At 57.7% G+C, this 17,884-nt stretch overlaps 1 protein-coding gene across 4 annotated transcripts in view; it reads right to left on the bottom strand.

Moving 5' to 3' along the window:
• Positions 1-2,546: 2,546 nt before the first annotated feature.
• Positions 2,547-17,884, bottom strand: part of ARHGAP39 (Rho GTPase activating protein 39) — a 278,167-nt gene continuing 262,829 nt past the window's right edge. For all 4 annotated transcript variants that reach the window (XM_029062655.2, XM_039911686.1, XM_029062658.2 and 1 more), the window contains 4 exons: positions 11,810-12,009; positions 10,992-11,083; positions 8,271-8,440; positions 2,547-6,347 (listed from right to left, as the gene is read on the bottom strand). In XM_029062655.2, coding sequence (XP_028918488.1) covers positions 6,153-6,347; positions 8,271-8,440; positions 10,992-11,083; positions 11,810-12,009 — 657 coding nt within the window. In that variant the 3' untranslated portion in view covers positions 2,547-6,152. The remainder of the gene's footprint in view (positions 6,348-8,270; positions 8,441-10,991; positions 11,084-11,809; positions 12,010-17,884) is intronic.

Raw genomic sequence — 17,884 nt, 5'->3', positions numbered from 1 at the left:
CCCAGTGCTTAGAAGGGCGCTCTGCACTTAGTAAGCGCTTGACAAATACCAACATTATTATTATTATCTGGTTGGCCTTGACGGCTGCGGGTCATTTAAGAGAGCGTTCAGCCGTGGCTCTGAGATTTGTTTCCTCGGCTGACCGCTTGGCCCGAAATTTGGGTTAATTTTCCTTAGGCGCGCAATTTTGTATTTGCTCATCTGCCATTTCTCGGCCCACCCCTTCGCTGCGCGAGGTCTTCCTGGACCGTACCGGCATCTTTACGGCACCGCGTCGTCTGGTGGAGCGAAGAGTCACCTGAAAACCTGAAGATTTCGATTTTCAACCGTTTCAAACGCATTCAACAAAGCTCGTCCCGGCCCAGAGCCCTGGGGGACCCTACTACTGCCCTCCATTTTCTCCATTCAGAAGAGAGGCCCTTTACTCCTACCTCTTGTTTCCTCTCTTTTAGCCGGTTGTCTATCCGTCACAGCACGTTCCTTCCAAACCCTCATTCCTCATTTTTTGCTTTTTTTTTTAAAAAAAAGCTCCTGGTGCGGTCCCTTGTCAAAGGTCTTTTGAACATCTAAACCTTACGTCTACAGGCTTTCACGATTCACACGCTCGTTGGAGCCTACGGAGCACGAAAGGGAAACGATAAGGGGGTCATCCACTACGACTCTTCTATTCTCACTGCTCTCGTTGTCCTTCCCGCGCCCGCCCCCGTGCGCCTCGCGGCCTTTTTTCCACAGTTTATGGCTTGGCAGGGTTGTATCCCATTGATTTCCTTCCCTCCGCTAAGTCTCAGAGATGCCACTTTTGAGGCCGAGAAGAGGCCACGTGGGTGGGGGGCGTCCAGCGAGGATGGACACATACATCTCTCTCCCCTCGCCCCCGCCCGAACGGTTCCACCTCGTTGCCATCTTCCCTTGGCCGGACGCCCCCTCCGCCGCCTCCTCCTCTTTCTGGAGCACCGTGGGCTGCTGAGAAAGGCGGCCCGGGAAGTCGGGCAGTCACGGAGCCGGGGCCGGGCAGACGTACGTAGTACAGACCAGAGGACAGCACGGGGGAATGTCCATATGCAGTTTATTCACACAACATGGAGTCGCCTCTACATGTCCATGCGTTGTAATTACAGAGTTAGTCAGACAGTGGGACTCGGGGGAAAGGAGGTGGTGGGATTCGGGGGGGGTGGGAACAGCAGTCTTCAAAGACGGCTCTGCTCTTCCTCCTCCTCCTCCTCCTCCACCCCTTACCGATAAGATGGAGAGCTGACCCGTCCCCCTCTTTTCACCCCCGGGGGGTTTGCCCAGTTCCTGAGATGATTGTCCAGGGAGGAATTCAGGGGTGGGGAGGGGAGCGGAGCCCTTCCCGGGCCCAGAAGGGCAGGCTGGCTGGGCACGGTTGGAATGGCTCGTTTTCCCCCTCGGCCCCAAGGGTGGGTCTTTCCGGGTGTCCCCCCCCCTCGCCCAACCCCTAAGAGGGGAAGGATCTTGGTCCCCGGGCGCTGCCATGTTGTGAGAGGCTTCACGCCTGTTCTGAAATCTGCCCGCCCCCGCCAGGATGACAGATCCCAGGGGTGCGCGAGGGCAACTCGGAGAGCACGAGGCGGCGGCCCTCGGCCCCTCCGGCCCCTCCCCGCCCCGGAATTCAGCTCAGGCTCAGCCAAAAGAGAAATGGTGTTGGACCGGCCCAGGCCCCGCGCTTGGATGAGACCAGGTGGGGCTCTAAAACCGTGGCCTCCCCAGCGCCGAAGGGGGAATGGAAAGAATGAGGAGGAAACCAATCGGGGGTGAAAACCTAGAGGTGGCAGAAACGTCGACCTCCCCTTCGGGACCGGTGCTACTAGTGCGGCGAGCCCCGGTGAACCGGCGTCCTCGGGGGTCGGAGGCAAGTACGAAGAGCGGAGAGAGCTGCCGTCCCACTCGGTCTTCCCTGAAAACCCCGGGCACGGAGAAGGGCCGGGAAGGACCGGTTGAAGGAGAGGACCTCTGGAATGACGGCAGTTCCGCTCCGTACGTCCCCGTCTTCCCAGGCCGAGAACGGCCGGCTACCCGGGGCTACCGATGGCCTGCACCGTTGGGGAGTGGGGAGAGAGGCAGGGAGAGACCCCCCGCCCGCACCCCTCCCCCTCCCCCCCGTCGTTTTCCATCTGACCTTGGGGTACGGCAGCCGACGCCAAGGGGTGGCCCTCAGGTGACCGCCAGTTCCGCTGGTCCCTAAAGCCGTCTCTCGCCTCCCCCCGACCCCGATCTCAGGGTAGAGGAGGCGCACAGCCGGGGTTGGCCGACGACGGGCCTCCGCTCCAACTGCCCTCGCCGGACGCCAGTCCCCCGAGGGCCGGGTGTCAGTCCCCGGGGTCCGGCGTCCGCCCCGGCCCCGTCGGCCCGAGGACGGGACCGCCCGGGTCGGTCGGCGGCACGGAGCCGGACCGGGGAGCGGGGACGGACCCCGGGGGCCGGGGCCGGGGGCCCGGGCACCCCGGCCGACCCCGTCTGCCTCTCCCTGGATGACAACGGGGGTTTGGTGGGGCGGGGCCGGCGGGGGAGGGTGGTTTTTTGCGCTTTTTTTTTTTTTAATAATAATAAATAAAAACTCAATTCTAAAAAAAATAGATATATAAAAACAGGAAAAAAAACTGAAGTTTTACAACAACCAGAACAACAGAAAAATCCAACATTGAAAAATGTACAAGTGGGAGAAAGCCCCATTTCGTCTTAAAAACAAGAAGGGAGGGAAACCGCAGCTCGGCCGGGCCCGGCACTAGCTGAGAGGCGGCTGCCTCTTCGCGCCTGTGAATTTTATACACCCTGTGACTCGTGGCCACGAAGCGAGAGAGAGGCCGGTGCCCCGAGGGGAAGCCCACCCCTCGTCCCCAGCGCCCCGGGGGATGGGGCCGGTGGGCTCCGGGGGCCCGGGCGGCTGGGAATCCCGGGATCGATTCGCGCGCCCGCCCGCACGCACACAGGCACGCACACACATACGCACGCACGACCACTCTCACGCGTGCAGGGGGATGCACAGAGGAAGAAAATCGTTCCCGAGATGGATAAGCAGGGAGGTTCCTGGCTTCTCTCGCCTTGACTGCAGAGGCCGAAGGGCAGAGGTCACCCTCCCTGGGTGGAGGGGAGCGGTGCCCACCGCCTGGACCTCGTGGATTATTTCCTTTGGTGTCCGGGGACCTCTGGGACTAACCCCGAGTTGCCCCGGCAGGCCCCCCGAGGCCCCCGAAGAGACGCCCGGGAGTCCTTTGCGGCGACCACGGCTCTCTCTAGCCGGGGAGGGGGCGGGGAGAGTCCGCGTCCGGGGTCGGTGGGGGAAAGGGCGCTTCTCCCCAAGTCGGGTTTGCTTTTTGGTCAGAAGCCAAGAAGGGCGGAGAGGAAAGATGGGCAATACCTAGGCGAGGAGGGTGGGGCGACGGTGGGGAGATAAATAGCATTTGGATTAAAACTATCTCATTAGCAAATTTAGTACTTATATCTCTCTCACTCTATTTATATCTCTATACATAGATTCTTACCGGCTTGGGACGATGACTAGAGTCTGGATCTACAGTTCCGCTAACAAAAAATAATCTCCGAGGCTTCTCCCTTTCCCCTCCCTACCCCGACACCCCCCCGAGCCATCCCTGCCGCTGCCACGGACTACTCTCCGGTTGGCCCGGAGTCCCCCGGCCCGCCCTGTCCTACCTGGGCCTCAGAGGGTGGGCAAGGCGGGGACCCGGGCTCCCAGGTGGACTCCAGCTTCTGCGCCTCGGACCAGACCGGGTGGCGGGAGGGAGAGGCCAGAGCACTTTGGTTCGGGCGGGGGACGGCACCGCGGCGAGCCGCGGCTTCGGGCCTCCCGCTCTGGCGACGGACGGCCGCGGCCTCCCGGCCCGCCCCGGGGGCCTCGCTCTCAAGACCCCCGTGGCGTCTGTCCCGCCGGCGAAGAGGGCACGTGGCTCCAACGCGGCGGAGAGGGTCGGGGGGAGGCCGGGGGCCGAAGCGAGGCGGAGCGCGGAGGGAGGAGCGGGGAGGAGGCTCAGCTGGGGTCAGAGGAAAGGCCACTTGAGGTGGAAAGGGTACGGCTAGGACGGGAGGGGGAGGTAGGATCGCCGCAGCCGGAAACGGACCCTTCGGTTAAACGAGCAGCAGATTCCCCGGGCCCCGGCTGGACGCCGGACTCCCTCCCGCTCCCGAGGACTCGCCGGGCCCCGGCCTGGGGGAAAGGGATTGCCCAAAGGGAGCCAGGTGAGCTGCCCGGGCTTGGAGGCTCTGCACCCTCTCCACCCGCCGCCAGATCGGACCGCCCCCGGAGACCGGGAACCTAGGAGGGAGGCAGGGAGACGAGAAGCGGCCCCCTCTCAGTAGCGGAAGGAGTTCACGAGACATCGGGCAGAAGCCAGAGGGTCAGCGTGGGGAGGGGAAAAGAGTGGCCGGGGCACCTCGTCCCACGGCTTGGAAGGGGGGCTTCCGTCCTGACCGGTGGGCGGGGGGCCTGGAGCTGTCACGGCAGGAAGAGCACCCGCTGCGGATGGGTTCGGGGGGATGGGACGCAAGTTTGGACAGGCCAGGCCCAAGGTGGGGTCCGCCAGGCGGGGGGGGGGAAGGGCCCTAACGGCCGCACCCGGCCTCTCCCCACGGGGCTACTTGGGGACGGGAAGGCAGAGGCCACCGGCCGGCAGATCCCGGGAGGAGAAAGGGAAGCCGGCGGCCGGCGCCCACCTGGAGAGCTGAGCAAAGGGGAGAGGAAGCGGGGCAGGGAGCGGGCCCCGGGGACAGGGAGGCGGTCCAAAGCCAAACAAGCAGAGGGCAAAGAGGACTGGAGCAGCCTGGGAAGGAAGAGAGGGAGGGGGCCGGGGACAGGGGGCCGGGACCGGAGGAATCGGAGCCGGATCCGGAGGGACGCTTTGACACGTGGGGCGGCTTTGGCCAGGAAGCCTCGGAAGTGGGGTCAGAAGCTGGAGGAGGAGGAGGAGGAGGACGACGACGACTCGCTCTTCTTCTGCTCGGACATCATCTCTGGCTAGATTTAGATCCCGTCTGCTCTGAAACCGCGAGGGGCTGGGCCCGCCGGAGGCCGAGGGGGGCCGAACCCCCGCGGGCTCCCCCGGCAGCCGGCCTCTCCGCTCCCGGGCCCGGGCGAGCTTCCGCTGGGCGGCTGCCGGGCTGGGGAGCGGGCGGCCCGCTGCGTGAACGCGACGCGGACCGGGGCCGACACAAAACCGTGGAGAAATCTGTACACCGGGCGGACGGTGGGCCTTGCCCTGGCTCAGCCTTCCCCCTATTTCCCCCGGGAGGGCCTGGGAGGGGTGCGACTGTCCCGTGTGGGTATCGTGAGTTCATAACCTGTCATGCTTATTTCAGTGGTCAATACATTCCCTCAGCCCCTCCCCCCTCCCCTTCCCCCTTCCCTCCCCCCTTCCCTCGCCGCAAACCCCGGAGCTGGGTCCGGAGACCTCACCCGCTCCCTTTTCACACGACGACGCTTTCCGGAGGGGAACGAACCGGGGAACGTCCGCGCCGAACGCTCGCCCGCCCCGCGGCCTGAACGTCCCCCTGGCCGGATGGACTCTGGAAGGCCATCCGTCACCTGCCCCGGGCCCGCACCCTTCCGCCACAGGCTCAGCCTCCCCCCCCCCACCCCGAGAGATCTTCTCCAGAGCACCGGCTTCCCTCCGCTACGGGCGGAGGGCCCGGCAAAGGGTTCTGAGAGCGTCAGCGGCCGAACCACCTGGCAGGCTCTGGAGAGCGGCCCCAGCCCAAGGCCTTCCCTGCCGGATCCGGTCGGAGGGGGGGGTCTCCGCGCCCTCGTTCCGGTGGTACCCTTTACCTCTCCTTATTTCCAATCCGAACGCAGACCCGTGGGGCCCGGGCCGCCCTGGGAACTCAACCCAGCCCCACCTCTACCCGTCAGCCGGGCTCTTTCCCGCCAGGGCTCAGGCGCCCGCCGAAAGTCTTCCCATCTGGGGAGAGGGGCCGGGGTCGGGACGGGCACCCGGAAGGGAGAGACGTCTCTGGGGCGGAGGCTGACCGAGGGGCCGGGGGAGAGCCGCCCCAGCCGCGGGCGGACGGGCGACGGGCCGGCCGGCGCGGTCCCTTTCCTCCGTGCCGCGTCTCTGTGCGGTGTGGGGCGTGGGGGCCGGCGGGGGAGGAGGTGCGGGCGGGGCGTGGGCCTGCCCCCTTCTTCGCTATAGCACCCCTTCCATGAAGCTGGTGTCCAGGTGCTGGATGAGGACCCGGATGAAGGACATCTCCTTCCTGGTGTTCTCAAAGATGATCCGCGGGTCGTCCGACTGGCAGCGTAGGCAGTTGGGAGCCATCACCATGGCCAGGTTGTTGACATCCATCTTGGTGATGGCCACGTTGGCGGGCTGGACGAAGACCTGTGGGGCGAGGAAGGGGCCGAGGGGGGCCCGAGAGCGTATCCGTGATGTATCTATCCCAGCGCCTGGCAGGTAGTAAGTGCTTAACGAACACCACCATTATTCTCCTTCTTAAGCTGGGAGGAGGCCTCTCCCATCTCGGGGTCAGCTTCGGGAATCCTCGCTTCTACTGTCCTCTCCCAAGAGCTCAGCACCGTGCGCCGCGCACAGTAAGCTCCATAAATACCACCGACCGACCGACTCCCCACCGTCGGCAGCGGCTCAGGGCAGGCGGGCAACACGGAGTCAGCAGCCTACGCAGAGCGAGAGTCACCGACGGAGCCGAGCCTCATGATTTCTCCTACTTCCCATCTTGGGGCGTCCCGATGATGGTACGAAGGATTCAAACGTGGTTCCTGCTACCTGGGGCTGCCAGGTTGGGCCTTCCCAAATCAGCCGGGGGGATCCCGGGCCCCCCGGACAAATGGGATGGTGGGGGAATGCTACGTGGCTCCCCCGGCCAGGTCATTTTGGACTGCGAGATGGAGCCGGGGACTTCACGGCCCACGACCGGTCCCTGGACAGCCGTCCGGGGCCAGATTTAGTCATAATAATTTTTCCCCCGTCCTTCCTCTCCCCGAGAGTCGGTTCCGCCCAGAGCCGGGGGCATCTCGGAGGCTTTCTGGAGGTGTGGAGTTGGCCAACCCAGAGGGCTTCTTGTGTGTTATACTGGGTGACTACAAGGAGAGTTCTGGGATTCAGAGGGGAAAATCTAGGGATGTCAGATAATTACAATAATAACGTTGGTATTCGTTAAGCGCAGAGCACTGTTCTAAGCGCTGGGGGAGATACAGGGTCATCAGGTTGTCCCACGTGAGGCTCCCAGTCTTCATCCCCATTGTCCAGATGAGGTCACTGAGGCGCAGAGAAGTGAAGTGACTTGCCCACAGTCACACGGCTGACAAGTGGCAGAGCCGGGATGACACCTCCCTACACCTTACGACTGACACCGATAATGATAATGAACGTGGTTATTTGTTAAGCACTTACTATGTGCCAAGCACTGTACTAAGCGGGGGTAGATCCGAGACAATCGCACCGGACACAGTCCCTGTCCCACATAGGGCTCGCAGTCCTGATCCCCATTTCGGATTAGAGCAGCAGCGTGGCTCAGTGGAAAGAGCCCGGGCTCGGGAGTCGGAGGTCGCGGGTTCTAATCCCGGCTCCGCCACCTGTCAGCCGTCTGACTTTGGGCAGGTCGCTTGACTTCTCGGTGCCTCAGTGACCTCATCTGTTCTGGCTCTTAGTACAGTGCTCTGCACACAGTAAGTGCTCAATAAATACAATTGAATGAATGAATAAAATGGGGAGGAAGACCGCGAGCCTCACGTGGGCCAACCTGATTCCCCGGTATCTCCCCCGGCGCTTAGAACAGTGCTCGGCACGTAGTAAGCGCTTAACCGATACCAACATCATTATTTCGGAGGAGGCAGCTGAGGCCCAGAGAAGTGACGTGACTTGCAGCGTGGCTCAGTGGAAAGAGCACGGGCTTAGGAATCAGAGGTCATGGGTTCTAATCCCGGCTCCGCCACCTGTCAGCCGTGTGACTCTGGGCAAGTCGCTTAACTTCTCTGTGCCTCAGTTACCTCATCTGTACAATGGGGATTAAAACCGTGAGCCCCACGTATACCCCCCCCGGCGCTTAGAACAGTGCTTTGCACATAGTAAGCGCTTAACAAATGCCATCACTATCACTGCCCAAGCTCACGCAGCCGACGAGAGGGGGAGCCGGGATCGGAAGGCACTCTTTCCCCTAGGCCACGCTGCCTCTCCCGACTGGGCGCTTCTTCCTCTCTCAGGGGACGGTGAGAGGACGGGCAGGGCGTCTAGGGCGCTTCTCTGAACCCCCAGGCCGAGCCCGCTCCGGGCTCTGCCTCACTTTACCTGGAGGAAGCGGATGAGGTAGCAGAGCACCATTTTATTGATCCGGGGCAGAGAGTGGATGACGGCGATGGCGGCCTCTGGGTTCTCGTAGTGAGTGATGCACTGTTCGTAGAACTCATGGGGGATCAGGGGCTCCTCCAGCTCCCGGTACCACAGCTTCAGCAGGGAGGCTGCAGGGCAACGGCACGGTGAGGAAGACACAGTGAGGAGGAGGAAGAGGAGGAGGAGGAGGAGGAGGAGGAGGAGGAGGAGGAGGATGGGGGAAGGCCAGCAGCTCGGTCACCACCACTTGGGCTGGGGATGGGCCGACGCCCAGTGATGCCTCTAGCGTGGCTCAGTGGCAAAAGCCCCGGCTGGGGAGTCAGAGGTCGTGGGTTCTGATGCCGGCTCCGCCGCTTGTCAGCTGGGTGACTCTGGGCAAGTGACTTCACTTCTCTGGGCCTCAGGGACCTCATCTGGAAAATGGGGACGAAGACTGGGAGCCCCACAGGGGACAACCTAATCACCTTGCATATCCCCCCGCCAGAGCTTAGAACAGCGCTTTGCACATAGTAAGCACGTAACCAATACCATCATTATTACGTACGGGCTGCCGATTTTTCCACGAGGGGGGTCGAGGAAGTGGCTCAGAGCCTCTGGCCCACCCGGAATGACACCGTTTCCGGTGCGGATGGACTGTTGGGTCAATTCTTCTTCTCCCCGCCCCCAGTGGGAAGAGGGGGAAAGGAAGTTGTTTATCTCTACTAATGTCCGTTTAATGATAATAATGATGATGGTATCTGTTAAGCGCTTACTATGTGCCGAGCACTGTTCTAAGCGCTGGGGGAGATACAAGGTCATCAGGTTGCCCCACGTGGGGCTCACAGTCTTCATCCCCAGTTTACCGATGAGGGAACTGAGGCACAGAGAAGTGACTTGCCCAGAGTCACCCAGCTGAAGAGTGGCGGAGCCAGGATCAGAACCCACGACCTCTGACTCCCAAGCCTGGCTGCTGCTGCTAAGCCACGCTGCTTCTCTGTTTCCCCCTCTAAGTTGGTCGTGGGCAGGGCATGTGTCCGTTTATTGCTGTATTGTACTCTCCCAAGCGTTTAGTACTGTGCTCTGCACACAGTAAGTGCTCAATAAATACGCCTGAAGTACACCCTCTCTGGTTTGTTCTAGTTGTGTGACTTCCCGCGCCTTCAAAGCCTTATCGAAGGCCCATCTCCTCCAAGAGGCCTTCCCCGACTGAGCCCTCCTTTCCTCTTCTCCCACTCCCTTCTGCGTCGTCCTTGCACGGGGATTTTCACCCTTTATCCACCCTACCCTTAACCATGACATACATAAGCACGAATTTTTCTTTATAGTAATGCCTGTCCCCTTCCCTAGACCGTGCGCTCCTTGCGGGCGGGGAACGTGTTTACCCACTCGGTTTTATTGTAGTCTCCCAAGGGTCTTGTAAAGCGCTCTGCACACAGTAAGGACTCAATAAACATGCCTGATTGACCGGGATCCGGTTTCCCCCAGGACCCTTCCTCGAGGGTCCTTCCTTTCCCCATTAAGACTGTGAGCCTCACGTGGGACAACCCGATTATCCTGCATCTACCCCAGCGCTTAGAACAGTGCTCGGCACATAGCAGGCGCTTAACAAATACCGGCATTATTATTATCGTTATTATTAATTAAAGCCTGCAAGGTTTCAGAGCATCCCTGGGGGGAGCAGGTGGAGGGGGACGGAATAGTCCTAAGGGAATGGGCCGCTCCCCTCGGATTGGGAACCGGGATGAGCCCGAGGACTTTCTGCAGCTGAGATGACTCTCTGAAGTGGTGTGGCCTGAACGCTGGGCCTACGGCGACCATCTCCTTTTCACGGGCATAAGCTTTACTAGAAATGGTGGTGTGTGCTCTGTGGGCTGAAGGGTGACCCCAGGAGTTTTTCCTATCCTACCTCCTCCGGGTGGTCCCTTCTGCGGGCCCTAGAGCAGTCGCTGGTCGGCCAGTCGGTCGCGTTTATCGAGCGCTGACCGTGTGCGGGGCACCGTGCTAAACGCTTGGGAGAGTACGATATAACCGGACGCATTCCCTGCCCGCAATGCGCCTATGGTCTAGTGGGGGAGACAGGCGTTAATGTAAATAAATGAATTACACCTCCATATCCATATCTCCTGCCTGTCCGCAGCTTCTCACCCCCGCCGACTCGGGCGGCCTCACTCATTCATTCATCCAATCGTATTTATTGAGCGCTTACTGCGTGCGGAGCACTGTGCTAAGCGCTTGGAAAGTACAATTCGGCAACAGATAGAGACAATCCCTCCCCAACAACGGGACCACGGTCTAGAAGGGGGGAGACAGACAACAAAATGAAACAAAACAAGTAGACAGGCATCAACAGCATCAATATAAATAGAATTATAGGTATACACACATCATTAATAAAATGAACGGAGTGATGAATAATAGAGACAAATATACACAAGTGCTGAGGGGAGGGGAGGGAGTCGGGGCGATGGGGAGGGGAAGAGGAGCAGAGGGAAAGGGGGCTCGGTCTGGGAAGGCCTCCTGGAGGAGGTGGGCTTTCAGGAAAGGGGGAAGTGAGCTAGTTTGGTGGATATGAGGAGGGAGGGCATTCCAGGCCAGAGGGAGGATGTGGACCGAGGGTCGACGTCCTACGTCCGGGGGCCTCCCCGGCTGATGCCCGGGGATGCCCGGGGATGAGGGAATAAGGGGTGCGGGACCTCTTACCGGGGACGTGGGGGTCTTCCAGGCCGGTGGGGATCTTCCACTGATCTACCTGTAGTTTCAGGGCGTTGACCTCATCGATGTCCCCGGGGACCCTGAGAGGGAGAGCGATATCAACTACGGGAGGCCGCGGGAAACGGTGAAAGAAAGCCCAGACCCACGGGGGCGGGAGAGTGGCGGGGTTCGAGGCGGGGCCGAGGGTGAGCCCACCCATGTTTGCCAGCAGAAAGGACTGGGAGGTTGTGGGAAAAGACAACCCCCTGGAAACCAGCCCACCAACCAAAGTCTCTCTCAGCTGAACTGGCAGAGAGTTTACTCTCTCGCCAACTCTTCCCCCCGGAGTCTGGCTGAGGTGCGGAGAACTGGGTCTCTTTTAGGGTCGGCTTGAGGCTTCTAGTATTTGGGGCCCATGGCCAAGACTTCCTCTAATGATCCTCCAGGTCACTACAGGGAGGCGTTTTCTCCTTTGTCCGAGATGCCCATAGTAGCCCCAAACACAGTTTGACCCGCTGCCCCGGCAGGGGCTGGGATCTATCGGAATCAGTGGCGGGATTTGAAGACATGCCCATCTCTCTGGGCCAGTTCCGACACCCGGGCCATAAAACTGTCCCGATTTCAGAGGCTTCGAGGCACCCCCTCCCAATTCAACACGTGGACCGAGACCCTTGGGGTGAGCTTTTTAAGCCGGCGGGGAGGGAGAGGTTGGGGAGGCTGAGTCTGGGCTTGGAGGGCCCCTGAAGGAGGGCCAGGGAGGCAGGCCCCAAACCCAGCGGTTCTCTCGGCAGCAGGTGTGACGGGGAGGAGGGGGAGGGCTCGATTACCTGAAGATGCCCTCCGTCTGGTCACCGTTGAGAGCCAGCACCTCCTCCGAGAGCCTGGTCTGCACCCAGGGCAGCTGCCGGTCGGGGTAACGCTCCTTCTGCATATTCATGATCTCCTGCAGCGAGCTGCCAAACATGGACGGGCTGAACACGGCGTTCTTTGCATGCCGGATCTCCTCAATATTTGGCTTCTTCAGGCCCTGAGGGAGATTGGACCACGGCAGACATGAGGTGTGGGAAAACGACAAAAATGAAAAACACAGTCTCGGCCCTCGAGGGACTTTCGATCTAACGGGACGAATGTGAATGGATACACTTGAGGGGCATATTTTCCTTCTCTAGTTGCTCAAGACTGTGGCTTCTCTCAAAGGCCACAGTCCCTATCCACTGCTCTTAGCTCCACCTCAGCTCCACATGGCCCAATATTTTCGGTTTCCTTTATTCGCTAATCTGCTCAGACCTATCCCCTCCACCTCGCCTTCTCACTGAAGGCAGGCAAACTACTTGACGCCTTCCATTCTTTATGGGAGGTCCAGTAGCTAGACCAAGGGCAAGGGAATCCAGTGAGCCTGGCCGCCTCTCCTTTAGAGACATTATGGTGATAATGGTTTCAGAATGAACAACGACATTTTGCTTTCTCCACCAAACCTCAACAAAAAGTCTGGGCTGAGCCAGGGAAGGGAAAACTGGATGAAAGAGCATTCCTTCTGAACTACTGCTGTGGTGCTTGGGAGATTACTGGGGTGCCAAGCCTAGTGAAGTCCACACAGTTTCCTGGAGAACAAACCAGAAATGGACTAAGATTTTACGGGCTCTCCGGCCCCAAGGAGTCCATTTCTCTTCCGATTGGCACTTGGTCGTCCCTCAAAAAACTAAGAATTGTGGTATTTAAGTTCTTACTACTTACTAGGCACCGTAATAGATACATGATCAGATCAGACAAGTCCCTGTCCCTCATGAGGCTCACATGGGGGAGGGAGAATAAGTATCTTACCCCCATTTTACAGATGAGGAATCCTAGGTACAGAGAAGTCAAGTGACTTGTCTAAGGTCATTCCACGGGCAAGTGGTAGAGCTGGGATTAGAACCCAGGTGTCTTGACTCCTAGGCCCGTGCTCTTTCCACTAGGCTTCATGGAATTCTGTCTGGTTGGGGACTTTCCAACCAGATTATTTCGAACATTTCTAGGATCGACCGCCCACATCCCCAGGTCCAGCAATGCCAAGGATGGAGATTTTTCTTCGGGCCGGAAACGATCCTTCAGTTGCCAAGCCGATCGTGTCCTTGATCAAGCTGCCCAGACTCTCTCAAGCAAAGACCACCAGCATGGGCTCTTTCGCTTTCGGGGCTGTGGGAAGGTAGCTGTGACTGGGTTGAGGAAAGCCAAAATGGAGAAGTGGAGGTTTGGGTGAACCTATTTACCTGCTCAGCTCCGGCGACCGTTCACCAACCTGGTAGCCTATGGACAAAACAGAACCCTGCTTGCCCATAGTGGGTTTTTTCCCAGGAATTAAAAACTTGGAAAGCCTCAATCCAAACCCCACCTCCAGTTGGCCAGGCAGTTCATCCTTGTCCCCGCCCCTACTAGATCAGGGGGTCGGAATCTCAGATCTGCTCCCAAGGGGCATCATCCTGGCCTAGGTGGGTTCGGCTACTGAGAAGTTTGCCCAAACTTTCTTGGAGATTCTAAAGTGGAGGCCCCCTCCTCGGCCTGGGCCAAAATAGGGGGATGGACTGAATGACCCCTGACTATCCTTTCCGGAACCCAGAATCCGGCAACGAAACAAAGTGGGCTCAGGATGTCCGCACGTACACGGCACATCCAGCCCACGGCGAGAATACAGGATCCAAAGGCGAGAAAATCTTGCGTTTGCACAAAGTTAAGCTTCTGTACTAGAACCGGGAGAGGCAATTGAGCTCACTGCTTCCTTAACAAGCCAATTTCTTTCCTTGATTGCATTCATTTGGCCAGGATGCAGTGGATAGATGAATTGTTTTCCAGCTGGTGGAGATCACACGCTGGAAAGGCATTCTAACCTCTCATTGATCTTGCATTCTGAAGCCCTGGTCTCTTGGGCTCTTTTCCATGTTGGAGCTGAGGGTGGAGGAGGGAGCGAGAGGGGTGTGTGACTAGAACAGAGCTGTTCATAGAGAGCTGGAAACACCTGAGAATAGCTGAACTCGGCCTACGTGGTGGTGGGGGCGAGGGGGAGGAAGGGAGAATGTGCTAAAGGGGACAGTGCCGGGTTGAGAAGAGCAGCGTGGCTTAGTGGCAACAGCGCGGGCTTGGGAGGCAGAGGTCGTGGGTTCTAATCTCTACTCCGCCACTTGTCAGGTGGGTGGCTTTGGGTAAGTCACTTCACTTCTCTGTGCCTCAGTGACCTCATCTGTAAAATGGGGATTAAGGCTGTGAGCCCCACGCGGGACAACCCGATTACCCTGCATCTACCCCGGTGCTTAGAACGGTGCTCGGCACCTCGTAAGGGCTTAACGAATACCATTATTATTGAGGGAGAGCCCCAGAGGAACTTGGGGATGAAAAAAGCACCGAATAATCCTCCTTCTTCCTAAAATATTATGGGAGGTGAGAGGGAGAGAGAGAAAGGGGGGAGGGAAGAGGGAGAAAGGGAGTGAGAGAGTGAGAGAGCAAGAGCATTTCTAATATGAATGGAAGGATGAAGGAAGGAGCTAGAGGGGCAGCCTCCGACTGGTAACGGGGAATGGGTCAGACAAGGCACTCTCAACTCTAATCTGATTGGACTTTTTAAAACGATATTTGTTAAGCGCTTACTATGTGCTACGCACCGAATTATGGGCTGGGGTAGATGCCATCTAATCAGGTTGGAAGCAGTCCTTGTCCCACATGGGGCTCACTGGCTTAATCCCCATTTTACAGATGAGGCGACTGAGGAACGAGAAGTAAAGTGACTTGCCCAAGGTCTCACAGCAGACAAGGGGTGCAGTGGGGGTTAGAACCCAGGCCCTCTGAATCTCAGGCCCCTGTTCTTTCCACTAGGCCACACTGCTCCATCTTATACTGCTGTCTTCTAGACCGAGCGCCCACCGTTGGGTAGGCATTGTCTCTATTTGTTGCCGAATTGTAGTTTCCAAGCGCTCAGGACAGTGCTCTGCACACAGTAAGCGCTCAGTAAATGTCACTGAATGACTTTACTATGGAGAATAGTAGTCTGAAGATCATGACACATTTCACAGGGCAGCCCAATTTACTCAGTGGTCACCGGGGCCTGGGTTTGCTCATGGTGTCAAATGCCTTTGTGAGATCTCGGGAGGTAGCCTGGAATACTCGGTGCTGCTTCCCGCGCTTCTGAGAAGCAGCGCGGCCTCCGAGAAAGAGCAGGGGCCTGGGAATCAGGGGACCTACCTCCTGCGTGCCCTAGGGCAAGTCACTTCACTTAATAATGTTGGTATTTGTTAAGCGCTTACTATGTGCCGAGCACTGTTCTAAGCGCTGGGGTAGACACAGGGGAATCAGGTTGTCCCACTTGGGGCTCACAATCTTAATCCCCATTTTACAGATGAGGTAACTGAGGCACCGAGAAGTTAAGTGACTTGCCCAAAGTCACACAGCTGACAAGTGGCCGAGCAGGGATTCGAACCCATGACCTCTGACTCCAAAGCCCATGCTCCTTCCACTGAGCCACGCTGGAGGCACTTCTCTTGCCTCATCTGTAACGGGCGAGGGGGGATCGCCGCTAACCTGACTGACCATCCCGGCCAAAAGACATCCTGATTTCTGCCAGGAGGAAGGGTCTCTCAGACCCCCCGTCTCCCATCGCTTTTCTTCCCACTCCTTCCCTGGGATCTCTCCTAGGTGACCCTTTCCTTATAAGTCCAGCAGGACCCCAAGCCTCTCTCTCTGTACGCTCAGCCCCCTCGAGCGGTCGCTTAGGCTGATTCTGCTTTTAGACCCAATGCGGTGATAATTGGAGGATAAAAAGGGTCTTCGACATAAATTACTTCGGCAATTAAGACCGAGCTGTATATCATTTCCCTTCGCAGGCAGATTTTATAAGGGATCTGCTGAAAGAGGCTTGGCCTGTCACTCTCGCAACACTGTAATTACCCAGCTCGCGCGGTAGATGAAGTAAAGGAACAAATTAATTAGTCAGACAGTTGGTTTAACTTATCAGGGGGTTGGTAGGAGTGCAGCTCGCTCTCCTTCGAAGCCACGCTTTCCTTTCTGCCTGCAGTCTTGAGGGGAAATGATTCTGGTGGGTAACATTTGCTTGGGATTGTAAGCGGCAGGGAAATGGTGGGAAATGCTGGGGGGCGTGTGTGTTCCAGGCCTGTGGATGGGTGGGAGAGGGGAGGAGAGTGGGGAAGGAGGAAAAAGGAGGGGAGGGAAAGCAGGGGGAGAGGGGAAAGAAGGAGTGCAGGGAGGGAGGGAGAGGAGGGACCGTTAGGTTTGGCCCCCCAGGACAACGCAGTCCACGGATCGCTTCTTCAGAGTGGAATCCCACATATCTGATGAATACAATTAGGTTATGTTACTTCAAAGTGGAACATACGTATTATGAGGTAGGTTTCCCCACAGACTGTAATATATTGTCATATATATTGTCATATATTGTAATGAGAGATGGCACCCAACTCCCGTTCGATCTCTATTAAAGCAGTTCGGAGCACAACATCCCGATTTTCGGTAAACGAGGAGTTGTGATACGAAGATGAGTCGCTGTGGGACGTGGCCTAAAGAGATACTTGGTCTGCTGATGGAGGTGGTTGTTCCATTTCAGTGAGGAATTTGTCCAAATTAAATAGACTACGTAGTCTTTTTTTTTTTTTTTAAATGTTTTGTAGCAGGTTAGCTCCTTTCAAACACCCCTGTGTACCTTTGGACTCTTCTCTTCAACAGGGTCATCGTCAACTATTATCTATGGGTCCAACCCGATTTGCTTGTATCCGCCCCCTCTCTGTCCCTCTCCTTCTCTAGACTGTAAACTTCCTGTCAGGAGGGAACGTGTCCATCGGCTCCGTCGTATTGGACTCTCCCAAGCGCTCAGTACAGTGCTCTACACACAGTAAGCTCTCCAAGACCGCTGATTCTTTGATCGATTGGGCGTCGGCACGGGCTAAGCCATCGAGCGATACACGGCTGTGTCCTCGGGATGGAAGTATTACAGGATGTCTGTAACCCCGGGTAGGGCATCAAATAATACAGGCTGAATCCCTGGGGGATGCCGGTATAGCGTTTAATTGTGAGAAGCGGCGTGGCTTGGGAGTCAGAAGGACCTGGGTTCTAATCCCGGCTCTGCCAAATGTCTGCTGCGTGACCTTGGGTAAGTCACTTAATAATAATAATAATGATGTGGGTATTTGTTAAGCGCTTACTATGTGCAGAGCACTGTTCTAAGCGCTGGGGTAGACACAGGGGAATCAGGTTGTCCCACGTGGGGTTCACAATCTTCATCCCCATTTTACAGATGAGGTAACTGAGGCACAGAGAAGTTAAGTGACTTGCCCACAGTCACACAGCTGACAAGTGGCAGAGCCGGGATCCCTCCTGTGTGTCACCGTTCCCTTATGCAGGATTAAGACCGTGAGCCCCACGTGGGACAGGGACTGTGTCCAATCGGATTAGCTTGGATCTACCCCCGAGTTTAGTACAGTGCCTGGCACACAGTAAGTCCGTAAAAAAATTGAAATGGGAAGTCTGAGGGCTGGGGGCCTACAGGTCCTGGTGTCGGTATTGCTATTACCCAACAGGAAGGTAGCGATAGACTGCTTCCCTAGGTAAACCTTTGGCTGGGGGAATAGCCAATACCACTCAAGTGTGTGTTTCCACGGCTAACGCCTACCCCGCTGAGGGAGGTGTGACTGCTGGTACGCAGATCTCTCTCATTCCCCGGCAGGAAGTGGTTCTTCACAAAGGAAGAACTTACAATAATAATGTTAGTATTCGTTAAGCGCTTACTATGTGCAGAGCACTGTTCTAAGCGCTGGGGTAGATACAGGGTCATCGGGTTGTCCCGCGGGAGGCTCACTGTTAAGCCCCATTTTACAGACGAGGTAACTGAGGCACAGAGAAGTGAAGTGACTTGCCCACAGTCACAC

This window comes from Ornithorhynchus anatinus, chromosome 4 (assembly GCF_004115215.2).
Source record: "Ornithorhynchus anatinus isolate Pmale09 chromosome 4, mOrnAna1.pri.v4, whole genome shotgun sequence".
Lineage (NCBI taxonomy): Eukaryota > Metazoa > Chordata > Mammalia > Monotremata > Ornithorhynchidae > Ornithorhynchus > Ornithorhynchus anatinus.
The sequence above is the reverse complement of the archived record's forward strand: the minus strand, read 5'-3'. Positions and strand labels throughout refer to the sequence as shown.